General features: G+C 37.2%; 1 protein-coding gene across 1 annotated transcript in view; it reads right to left on the reverse strand.

Moving 5' to 3' along the window:
- The window catches only part of LOC137105966 (protocadherin-15-like), a 157,045-nt gene that overhangs the window by 88,616 nt on the left and 55,191 nt on the right, over window positions 1-13,238 (reverse strand). Inside the window, exons 10-13 of the mRNA XM_067488842.1 lie at window positions 10,561-10,669; window positions 7,548-7,660; window positions 4,604-4,810; window positions 2,455-2,589 (exon numbers count right to left, since the gene is read on the reverse strand). Coding sequence (XP_067344943.1) covers window positions 2,455-2,589; window positions 4,604-4,810; window positions 7,548-7,660; window positions 10,561-10,669 — 564 coding nt within the window. The remainder of the gene's footprint in view (window positions 1-2,454; window positions 2,590-4,603; window positions 4,811-7,547; window positions 7,661-10,560; window positions 10,670-13,238) is intronic.

Consider the following 13,238-nt stretch of genomic DNA (forward strand, 5'->3'; position numbering starts at 1 on the left):
TCTTGCCAGACCAAAGAAAGAATTCTTGCAGAAAAGGCCACACTCTGCCAAGCTACAAAAATATAGCTTTTTAGAATCTTGAGGTGGGTGGCCAATGCTCCCAATATGCCCCTAACACTTAGATAATATCTGATTGTTTCCTTATTTCTTTGGAAATAGAATTGCACTGTTGTCTTTTAATCTTGATCTTTCTTAGGAATGTATTTGAGGTGTATATATTGTTTGTGGGTGCAACACAAACTCTTAAAACTAATCTGCCCCAAAATTCTCCACCATGCTTATTTGTTCTACAGAGTAGTTTGGAAAGGTCTTGCTATCCACATTTAAATAAATATAAAGTCTAGACAACACATAAAAGAACAAACAAACGCCAGTGACCATTTAATTTTAAGGTCTATGATGTGCAGTGTACATTACCTAGTACTAGTAGGCCTATGGCAATGCAGTTCTGATTAATAATCCATCCACATACTGTATTATATGACAAACAGGTCACGTAAAATTAGAATAACAAATCATTTAAATTCAAAGGTTTGGTTGTATTAGTTATACAACCAAGTTACTTTAGTTACTTTTTAAGTGCAAACATTTAATAAATCTTTAAAAACGTTAAAGGCTCACCTGCAGTATCCTCAGGATGCCCCAGAGGCCCGAGACCCACACATTAAAAAACACTGTTCTACAGTATTTTTCACTGTCTAATTATAATTATATTCCAACCACATGATGTGTCACTACCAGATCACCAACTCGATTAGTTCTACACATTGAAGCAATATACAGTACATCAATTTCTTTGCTACATCTATATTATTCATAGTTACCACATTAGCAATGTTACCATTTTACAAAGTTTAGAAACCTAAAATACAATAACCTATGGTAGAGCTGCTGATCCACACAGATGCTCACAATTGCTTTTGGTATAAATTAATATTGAGATACGTAACAGATTTCAAAAAAACTCAGCTGACCACATTTAAAAAGTATACACAGTAAGTGAGAATTACACCCCACTATAGTAGTTTGCCCAGAAACTGTGTATTCATAAGGTCCTGTCCTTAAAAATGGACAATTACGCAAACAAAGCGGGTCCTAACAGACGATGCCGATCAGATCTACCACAATAGGGTAATATTTCATTTCCAATTAACTTCCATGGATAAGTGAACCAGGGCAAACAAATAGTGTTTCTGTGAAAGCTAACCGACCTACGAGGTAACAATGCCATTGCATTGCTTCATTTCACATTCTTGGTTATACAGATCTGGTAATGACACGGAGAACCAAATGTTTTTGATCCAACTTTCAAGACTTGTTTAGCCAAAATTGCCAATTGTTCCTTTAAGCACACCATGTAAATCATAACTATAACTTTGCTCTCTGTCAATATAAAAATGCGTTAAAATATAAAAATATATAAAATATAGTAAATATAACATTTATTTTTCTCTTTTGCAAATTTCTGGTTTCTTCAAACAAGTGATGACATGAAACTCAAACACCCAAAAACAGGCAAAGCATATGAGACTGCATAGCTGCCTAATATACATTAAAACAAGTCACATGTTTTCTGTCTCACTTAAATTTTGTGGTTGCTTTCACCTCCATTCCTTCAGTATATTCACTCTCCCGTTGTTGTGGTTGTTTGTATGCCCAAAGTGCATACAAAAGTGCAGATCAACAAAAGCTGCTTCGCTGATAGCAATCCTCTCCACAAGCTCATCTGCCAAGAAGCTGATTAACTCCTTTAAATGAAACTCATACTCATGTGTCAGAGCTCAGTCTCTCTTCCTAAAGTTTAATTTCTTCAGGAAGGCTTTCATGATGATTACTGTAAACATCTGCTCTTCAATCAATACTCAGACCTTCTGCTTTATCCATTTTACACGTTGAAACAGCTGTGTTCACACACAAGGACACATCAGCTCGTACAATATGCTGCACTCCCACACACACAAACACACCACCAGTGTGACCAGGCTGAACTTGGCAGATAACAGACTGCTGTATGTAACAATGTCATATGGTGAAGCACACAGAAAGACAAAGATGCTCTCTATATTACTTTGCCTGACTGTGTCCTACAAATAGAACTGGCTGAATTAGATTTCACTGAAATAATATACAAAAATAAGAGAGGGACTATGACAAATTGAGAGGGAGAACAACAACAAAAGAAAGAAGGAAAAAGGAAGGAGTGGACTAGAGGGAGACTACATGTCTACACTAGATGCTAAAAACTCTTCTCTTTTCTTTACATCTTCTTTCTTCTGGTCTCTTCCTTTTTACTTGTCACTCCTCTGGTCAAGTTTTCTGATTTAACTTTAGAACTTTTGATTTACTTTTCACTAGGCAGTCTTTTCCCAAGTCTCTCTCTCTCCCACAGTCATGTATATATAACAAATATTTACATTGTAAATGATGCACACATGTGCTAAGGCTCTACAGTACCGTGAATGTGTAGGATTCTTCGGTCTCTCTGTCCACAGGCTGACCCAGGGTGAGATATCTTGTGATTCCATTAGCAGTCACAGAGAAAACATTAGAATAGCTGTCCAATGAGAATTTGAGGTGAGGATCCTTAGTCTGTAGAGGAGAAAGAGCAGCGTTTAGAGGTTTACGAAAGGAGTCAGGTAAAGGTATGGTGAATATAGGAAAACTCCTTTTTTTTAAAGTTAAAATAAAACATAAACACGTGAGTTTAGACAAAAATGTCACCACATGTAAACCAGCTAAGATTAAACAAGTGCTTTGACAGGAGGAAGTGAATGAAAACACCTCCTGCAAGGTTTTTTGTCATTAGAAATTCTTCTAAGAGGACTGTGTGTGTGTGTGTGTGTGTGTGTGTGTGTGTGTGTGTGTGTGTGTGTGTGTGGTTTACTCAGTGATGGAGAGGCAATCCTCATCCAAGTCCTCCCCTGAAATTACCCACACAGTCACCTCCTTTGTGTGTGTGCTGCGTGTTATGCGTGTGTGTGTGTGTGTGTGTGTGTGTGTGTTTGTGCATGCGTGTGTGTGAGTGAGAGGGAGCTCTCATTCCAGATAAGGCTGGCTCAGCAGGGCAGGGGAGGCTGATAATTTTGTCGATGTAGCTAGTGTGGATATTGAGTCATAAATAAACACACACACACACAAACACACTCACACTCACAGTTATATGCACACACATAAATAAAAGTCATGGATGGCACATAAAAGCAATTGGGACTAATCATTATTGTTGCTACTTGATGCTGGTGGAAAAAAACAGGGTTAGCAATATTTACAACAACTCAATGTATATAAATTGTCAAAAACACACACAAATAGTCTCAAGAACACACGGAAACACACACATTATCCCCACTAGGCCCATTCCCTGCTGTGAGAAAATTTTAGAAAGCAATGAACCAAAGCATGTTTTTGTCAAAATGCCTATGCTACATCTTAAACAAGCTAAGCTCTTGGAAATGCACTAGCGATAACAATGTTGCAGTACTGTAAATTCTTACATTATCACTGAGAGGCAATTTAAGAGGGAAATGGTTTTACTATCCAGATTCTGAGGAAAATTAGAGAGGGCACTTCACTCAGTGCAAGCACAGCACAAAGCAGAGCAAGATCAGAACAAAAATGATAGAAATGGACACTTCAACAGACCAATCCTTTTGTGTATGGTGGGATTCTGTCACCGTGCTGCAGCAGCAGATTCCTTCAGAAGATGATTTTATTTTGTTTGCGACATTTTAAATTATAGTGGATCAAGAAAGTTCCATAGTGCTTCTTTACCAAACATAGGTGGGCCCCACCTTTTCTGAATCCTTTACAATGACCTCAGATTGTTTTTATAGCTGCTACCATTATTGAGTACACATAATAAGTAAAATAAATAAATAGTAACAATAAAATGTCTTAAAATAATTTAACTAAAAATAAGTAAATGGAAGTCAACAGGACTTTGCTATGCTAGTTCCTGATGAGACACACAATATCACTTTATTTCACACATCCAATCTGAGGAAATTGGGTACAATTTAAAAAGAATAAATATTTATAGATTACAGTAGTCTGATGGCAGTTTAAAGTAATGTACAATCCAATTTAAGATTTTCTAATAGTTTAAGAATATCTGATACACCTTGGATGTCTGTTTACAGAAATGATATAAAAACTGGTCAATGACCATTACAATGGTTGTTTTTGATGAAAAAGACACCATCCTTTTGAACATAAATCATTTAAAGCTTCAGAAAAGTTAGCAAAAGGGTGGTACTGAGGGAATAAATGTATTCAGGTGGATACCTACAGGTATCGAATTGAGTTTAACCTATAAATGAAGTAAATACAACAAATTATATACAGAAAGTGACTAATCTCTTGTATAAAATGTAAAGGTTTTCATAAATTCATGTATTTATCTGCACAGAGGAACAAATTTTTGCATATTTTTGTTTTAGCCTTAAACAATTTGAACATTTAGTTAACCTTAAGTTGCCAGAGAAAATGTCTGCATTGTTCTTTGTATTTACTGTACAGTAGCATTATGTTTTTTATCAGAACATGAGTATTAATCAGCTTAATGTCTTTAGTCTGGGCCAACTCTGCAGGCTTTCATCCTCACCTCCTCCACATCATTATCCAGAGCTATGATGGCCAGCGGTGCAGACAGGCTGGAGTTGGTCGCTATGGTGGTTCCCACTGGCGATGCCTCACTGACGTAGCCATGGTAACTGGTCTCCAGGAAGTAGGGTGCCTGATTGTTTTCATCCAGGACTTCGATTTGGAGGTTGGCAAAAGCTGGCAGGGGGTGGCCATTGTCCTGCTCTGCCTTAAGGTGAAAAAGAAAAGCAAATGTTCACTTTGGTTGTGACACTTGCCCTTCAGAGCAGCACTGGTCACTTGTCCTGCTGCGGAGGTTCTTTCATTCGTTCTACATTATGAGATTAATAACAAGCAACAAGCCTATGTCCTTACTTGAATGCAAACATGGAGCTACATTATCTGTAATTTTTGCTGAGGTTGAGTCGTTATTGCTAAGTCCATTTTATAAATTTTTTAAACACAATTTCCTTCAACAGATCCAGTAGTATAAAAGAGGAAGTGCAAATATAGGGTTTCTCGTCTGTAACTCAAAGTACTAATAATGGGACATTGAGATTTGATTTATATATCTAAGGAACATGGGGTGATTTTCAAATCACCGTACCTGCCCTTGTCAATGGCAGTACAGTAGTACATATTCCAAAAACTCTTCAATCATAATAACAGTGACAATAACCTAAAGGTTCTCTATGAACTTGAGGGTTCTCATAATTAATACCATTTCTAGAATAATGTCATTGTGTTTTTAATGTAGTTTGCTAAGGTTGCTGTACTTGAAAAACATTTTGTGCGTCCACATTTCAAAAGAACAGTTCAGTTTGAAATTTGTCTTTGACAGTAAGTCAAAAATGATTATGTTTATCTGATGGAAATATGCTAACACCAAAATACTGACATATCAATGTGTCAGAACCTTAACCCATCAGCAGATTAAGACCTCAAAAAATTTAGTGATGTGACGTCAGCTTCAGATGTGATTTCTGACTCACACAGCATTGTTGCCCCTGTATGCCCCTCTTTGTCTCTACTGAAGGAGGAGTAGTTTGGTTTTCTCTTTTCTGCTGTCCTGTCTACTGCAGAACACATCTTTTGATTTCCCAATGGTTAAAATGCCATGCTGAACAATGAGTTACAATTCAAAGGAGCACAGTGAATAGTTTATCCCCAGCCTTCATATGCAGTGTTAATCCCATCAGAATGGGGATTAAAAAAAAGAATTCAACTATTTAAATAAATCTATTGACGTCTTCCAGGCTACAAAACAAAACCATACAACAGGTTTGTTGCCTACAAGTTTTTGTGCCATTGTTTTCCTGTGTGCCTTCTTTTGTGTATGCTACATATTTCAGTCTGTCATTGTAATCTTGATCTCTTTGTCCTCATCTCCTCAACCCATTAGTTTATGTGGGATCCAACAACATTACCATCCCAAAAGTATAACCAACGCTGTAACACTGCATTAATACAATTTCCTGGGTTTAAACATTCTTTTACACTCATATATACACAGATCCACACACACATTTACCATATCAGAACATCCTTTATAGACGAAGTTTTTAATTTTCAATTTTAGTAGACCACAACCTGATGTATGTTTGATGTTGTAATCCTATTACTGCCCTAAGTGAGACAAAGTACAGTAATTTTAACATTTTAAACTTACTGTCATTCAAAGTTGGAGTCTATAAGATTTAGTTTAATCTTGCGATGAGGTTGCAAATCGCAACCCTTTGAATACCACTCACCCCCAACCCTCAAGTTTGAGACAGCCTATGGTTTTTGTCAGGTGCCATGTAGTTGTGTATGAACACATTAAGGAGCAAGTAATGAGGTTAGTGTTTTATTGCTAAAATTACCTGGGTGTTTTTCATGCTAATACAAAAAAAAAATAATAATAAAAAAATAAAAAAGCCATTTCATTCAGTTTAGTCTGATTGCGGGACAGTGTTAACATTTCTTTGCAAGATTAAAAAGGTTCAAGTCTTCCATAAGTTCATTCCTCTGTCCTCAAACTGCCCTTGCCCCAGAAGTTGTTCTGATCCTCCAAATTAAGGGATGTCCCAAAGCCTCTTATATACAACTGAGAAGAGAGGTGCAATGAGTGAAAATACACACAATTATCTTTTGCAGAAATCTTTTACTGGACCACCCTGTTAGTGAGTGGATGCTGCCGCTAATGGGACTGATCTGAAAGCACATCACACTAGCACAAATTTTTAATAACAGAATTTATTTAACCCTCCAAGATCTGGGGGCAGTTACAGTAGCTCCGGCAAGAAAAGAGGATCTTTTAGAGTAGAGTTAAACTCCGCCAAAGGTTTACTTGTTTTTATTTATACTTTTTTTTTGTTGTTGTTGTCACTATGTAAAGCAAGCAACATGAAAACATGACATTGCATCTTAGAGCTCAGTTTGTCCATTCTGGGCTACTGTACAAACACGGTGGCACAACACACTAACTTCCGTGAAAGGGGACTTGCTCGCTAGGTAGAAATAGAAGAGTCATTCTAAGCTGAAGAAAATTCAATGATTCTTGTTTATAGATGTAAAACATAATAATTATAAATAATATCTATATAGATATATATATATATCTATATATATCTATATAGATGTAAAACATAATAAATATAAATAATATCCTCCAAGTCCCCTGTTTCTGCAAACAGATCCCTCTAAATCCTACATAATGTACCTTTACCTTTAATGTTCAGGGTAGGGTCATTTTAATTGAAAGAAACAAGGAAACACCACATTACTTTAACTGAGCAAGAGCATTTAGTCTTTATTCAAGCTTATAGATTTGTTACATCAGCTTGATGGATATTTGGGGGGTTAAGTCAGTCAAGTAAAGCGCTGCACTGTGAGGTTACAGGCTGCTTTAGTATTTCCATAAGGAAAAGGTTGTGAGAAAAAAGTCAAGTTATTCCTCTCCCATTTGCAGCTCCTGTGTTTCTCACCTTGATAACCAGATCAAATCTGTAATACAGTTCTCTGTCGATGGGCTTTAGTAGCAGGAGCTCCGCTGTGGTTCTGTTTAAGCTAAAATATTCTGCATAGGACTCTGGTTTCCCTGAAAAAGAACAGCAACACAAACAGACAGAAGAGACAGAAGACACAAACAGTAAGAAGAGAGCAAACACAAAATACACAGAAATGGAACGTGTGCATGGAAGACATCAGTAATTGGTTTAAGAATCAATATATGTTTGTCTGGTGGGTGTCTAGTGGGAGCATAAAAGAAATAGACATGGTTAATGCTCCCAGTTTTCTCATTTCTCCACAGGTGGAGAACACGCACGCACATTTTCTCATATATATATATATATATATATATATATATATATATATATATATATATATATATATATATATATATACACACACACACACACACACACACACACAAACACACTTTTCTTTGGAATGTTGCATTGCTCAGTGGGGAAATCAAGTTCTTGTGAGAGAAGCTGCAACACAGACACACATTTCTCAAGTGTGTATGTGACTGTGTGCATTTTGCAACTTTATGGCTGATTTGATTGGCTTCTACTGAGAGATGGTGCATTCCTAGACACTGCAATTCTCTCTTTTCATGAGAGGTCTATTTTCTTCTTAATGACGGGACTAGAAGTGTTAGCCTAGTGGTGTTGTGCTGCCAGCCATAGTATAAAAAGCCATGCAATAAAGTAGAAATTGTGAAAAAGAACTTAATCCTTGCTTAAAAAATGTGGTGCCTGTTCAAAGCAGTGATTAATAAATGGACTGTATTCACTTTCATAACTTAGGGCCTGGCAGCGCCGGTCCCAAGACCTGTAGATATTGGGGAGGGTTGTGTCGAGAAGGGCATCCTTTATAAAAACTGTGCCAAATACATATGCGAACAAATGATCTGCTGTGGCGATCCTGAACTCACAAGATAACCTAAAGGACAAAAAAATAAAAAAAATAAATAAAATGTTTAAATAAAAAAAAAGTCAATTTCATAACTATTGTCTTGATTTAGTGCAACAACTAGCTTCAGCTTGTTGTGCAAATTTTAACATGGAGAAAGGTCCTGTGCTGTTTGGCATCACATTGTGCACCACACATATCGCCAACAAAAGAAATTACCTGCCAAGCACAGTCAAAGTAAGGACTACAAGCACACTGTTTTTTCCCAGACCACTGTAGTGTTTGACCTGTAGAGAAGAAAACTAACCCCATACTGAACAGCAGGCTAGGTTAAATGGTGGAAAAAAGAACCAAAAACAATTAAAAACAGATACAGGCCCACTTGAAATATCATGACCGAACCGCATCCAGTTACTCCATGTGTCACTTTCTAAATGAAAGTGGATTCCATGGAAGAACACAGAAGAACCTAACTATTGAAAAAGAAACTTAACAAAAAAATAAAAATAAATACTGAATGGAGTTAAAATGTAAAATGTTAAAATGCACACTGACAAACTACAATGCTTCCGGGAAAATAAGCCTTGGATAGATGAAACCAAATGAAAGCTGTTAGATAAGTCACAGAAGCTCTATGTTCACAAAAAAATTCAGCTTGCAAAGAAATTAAAATCCCCACTGCAAAACACGAATGAGGCTCAGTTATCTTCTGGAGTGGCTTTGCTGCATCTGACAAAGGTGAACTTGAATGTTTACAGAGTGCAATGTGAAATCAGAAGATTATCAAGACATTCAGGTGCTAGACAAACTGCCCAGTGTCAGAGACCTCTCTTTTAGTCACAGCTCATGGCTTTTCCAGAAGAACAACCCAAAACATACAATTCATAATGCATTGGAAGGAAATAAACCCTTTCAGCCATGTGTGCGTGTCCTTGTTAGAATCCAGGAATGAACGAATACACAAGATGAATGCGTCGCACCACAAACCTGCAGCCACAGGCAGGAATTGTGAGTTTTTTATCCAACTTGTAAAATTATTTTAAAGGAATAAAACACAAAGTAGGCTTCACAACCACATCTACAAGTTTATTAATACTTGACCTCACTTCATAAATTGTAAACTGCAAGTGTAATATGAAATGCTATTTTTACTACAAAGACAGCTAATAAGGAATCAAGACTGATGAGCCACTGTAACCTCACACCTCCTAGTAAAACAACAATACAAAGAATATAAACTAGTCTGGTGAGTTTAGTTGTGAACTGGTTAGTTTTGTGGCAGTATGGTATAATTTGCATGTGATTTCATAAAGCTAAATGCAGCAGACAACCACGTATTATGGCACTGTGCTCTGGCATGGCAGTTGTCAAATAGAAGTCTGCAAATATATCAACAGTATCCTGCTGCCTTCAAATGGCTGCAGGGGTGTCAGCACCAAAATACCACACAGAGGAACAAAGAGAATTTCAAGGTCAGGATATAGTTTGAGCTGCCATCAGAGCACTGCTTGGTCTGGTTGCTGCACACCAATGAAAACAGGGCTCGAAGTGTTTCTCAAATGACCATCAACTGACATTTTATTGGTTTAGTTATTATTAAAATACAGATCTTGCAGAAACTGCAGAGTTAATACAGATTGTTTTTCCCTTTGTGACACTGTATCATAATTAATCATAATCATCATAATCATGATTAGGTTGGAGTTTGGGAAATGTTATCAAGGTTGTGTCAAGTTATGCCATTTAACTTTTTTGGTATGCACATCTCCATCTGAAAAAGTAAATTATTTTAACAATAACAGATATCTTGTAGCAGTGGTGCTACTGTTCCTGTAAGTAATTACTTGCAAATTAACATACTTAATGAGCAGACAATTCAGTATTTCTAATGTAAGCATCCTTATGAACACCTTGTTGATAACTACTTAACATATTACTCTGTTGAGTTAATCTAGCAGCTGTGACCAGTGGTTCTGCTTTGGCTCAACATCATAATTTGATTTTCACTGTGTTCATAAGAATAACTTTTTTTTGTGGTCCAGAGTCATCAACAATCATAAAAAAAAATGTTCAACCTACCAATGAGGATGGAGTACAGAATCCCAGGCCTGTCAGAGGGAGGCTGTACATTTCTGTCCTGGTCCACAGCTTGTATGGGTGGAGTAACATTGAGAGGATTCACTTTATCCTGGAGGCAAAACCAAGAAGAGCACTGATTTTAAGCAGTACAACCATTACCTACAAATATAACAAAAGGCTAGCATGAATTAGTTTAGGCTGGGAAAAAGAGTTTACACCAAAGGCCTAAAAACTGTACTGTATTTTACTAGTTAAAAAGGAACTAGAACTAATCAAACAAGCAAAAATATTTTAACAAAAGTTGCCAGCATCAATCCACATCATAAATAAATAACAAGCAGCTATTTTTTGGGTGTACCTGGGTTAACACCCAGGTACAGAGTTGTACTGGTGTTGAATGAATTGAGAGGTGATTCTGTTTTGCCCACCCAATTAATTGAATGAGGGGGGCAAAAGATTAGATCCACCATTTAATGTAATGCTCTCCACAATGACTCCACTACACTCTATGACCTCAAGAATAAACACATTGTAACATAACGTTTCTGACAGTTTAAACATGACTGATGAATTACTGTATAACCTTGCAATAGTGGACTTCATAGCAGAGCTGTTGTATTGGATTGCATTAGATTGTAGGGGTGTACCTAATAAAGCTGTCAGTAAATGTATATCTGTAGCTGTTTGTCCATATAAATGTATATCTACTGTGTATATACACATGACAAATACACATACTTAGTCTGCAAGAGTGCAGTCTATATGTGAGTATGGCCAGACAATTGTGTTAACTTATACATTGAGCTCAAGTGTAAAATATGAATACTCCCAATGGGAGAAACATTAGATGCTTTACCACTGCACCTGTCATGCAGCACTTAAAATCTGCAAACTACTAGAGTTGTATCTCCTGTTGCCTGTCACTGAGAGAGGAAGAGGAGCGAGACACAGGCACAGAAGACGTTATGAAAAGTAATGATGTGCAGTAAAAGTAGGTGCAAATAAGCAGAAGGGGAGATGAATCTGCCAGAAGATGATGGTTAATGTGGAGCAGAGAATGATGTAAATTCAGCAAAGTCGACACTGGGTAGAAAAAGACAGGTCACTGAGAAACTAATACTACAATGAAAATAATTTCTTCCTATGTGGTATTAAAAAGTAGTGACAAGAATGTGGAAGTATAAAAAGTAAAGCCTAGGTCAAAAAGTTGAACCAAGAGAAAACCATTGACAGTGCTGGACAGCAAAAAGATTATGTAGCTTCAGTACAGTCACTATAATCCTGCCACCAAAAAAGTTAATTTGGTCTTTGAGTGCCCTGATCATGCTCTCAATGAAGATTGTCCTTTTTTCTTCAGAATGAGACTTCTGAATGCTAAAGAACCAGCATCTCTCTTGCCTGCTGAAGGGCTCAACACTTGTCCAATACATACACTTCTGCTTTTCACAAAAACTACTAAAAGCACAGTACTTTAGTTTGAATTGTGTCTAGCTTTAAAACAGAGCTTTTGACTATTCAGTATATACTGCAGACACGGTACTTCAATCATAAAATTCTCTACAGGCATTAATGAAACTTTCTTTTATCAAACCTTTTTATTCTCTCAGGCTTCTTATTGCATCTGCAGTTGTGGAAGCCATAAATAGCTTTGACATTTTGACTAGTCCATCAGAAAATCCAACAATAATTATGAATGTCCACCACACACTGTTAAAAACATTTTTGTTATATTGTATAAACTTCAATACAAACAGATCGAGTTCAGCAGCATAGACAAATAAAAAGCAAATATTCAAATTTGATGTGCTGCATTGGGAATAGCTGGGGTTACTAGAGTGAGTAAACAAACTGTGGAAGATTAGTTACCCACAATTATCAACATTCGGTTTAATAAAACTAGACAAGTCAACGAGAGCCTGATGAAACTGAATGAAATTATTGATACAACTCCAACATGTGAACTCCTAAAACAGAAACCACATGCTGTGGAGGTAATGTTAAATTCATTTTAACATAGCCTGCCCGGATTTCAAGGCTTACTGTAAGGTACACCTTAAGACATGCAAACGCTACAAAATCAGCAGGCACGAAGTCAGCAACAGGTATTAAGGAGACATGAATGACTCAGACACTACGACACCACCACCTGGCAAGCGTGTGTGGGGAACTAATGAGCAAATGAGCAGCAGCTGTGCAAGCAGGTGGCTGATCCTAAGTGCAGGGAGGAGATCAATGGCGGGAATCCTAAGGGCGTCTGGTGGTCAGGTGAGGCCTTTTGTCAACCATGCAGTTACGCAGGAGTACACACCAATATTTGTGACGCAGCAGAGCTAAAGATACCGGGCACTGCACTGCAGTACTGCAAAACTGTAGTGCATGTTAAAAGGAGCTAAGTTGTTGTTTTTGACTTTGTTCACCCCTAAGAGCTGTTCGATACTCTATTTTTCCTTACTGCTTTAAATGTATGAGTAGCAGAAGCACCAACGTTTTTGAAGTGTATCTGTGAACATGGCCTGAAAGCAAACTAAAGAAGATCACCAGCTTTCAGCTTGTTCCTTCAGGGGTCACCACAGCGGAAAGCGTTCTGCATGTTGATTTGGCATCAGTTTTTACGCCGGATGCCCTTCCTTCAGCAACCCTCACATTTTTATCCAGGCTCAGGACTTGTACTAAGGTGG

The sequence above is a fragment of the Channa argus genome, chromosome 20 (assembly GCF_033026475.1).
Source record: "Channa argus isolate prfri chromosome 20, Channa argus male v1.0, whole genome shotgun sequence".
Lineage (NCBI taxonomy): Eukaryota > Metazoa > Chordata > Actinopteri > Anabantiformes > Channidae > Channa > Channa argus.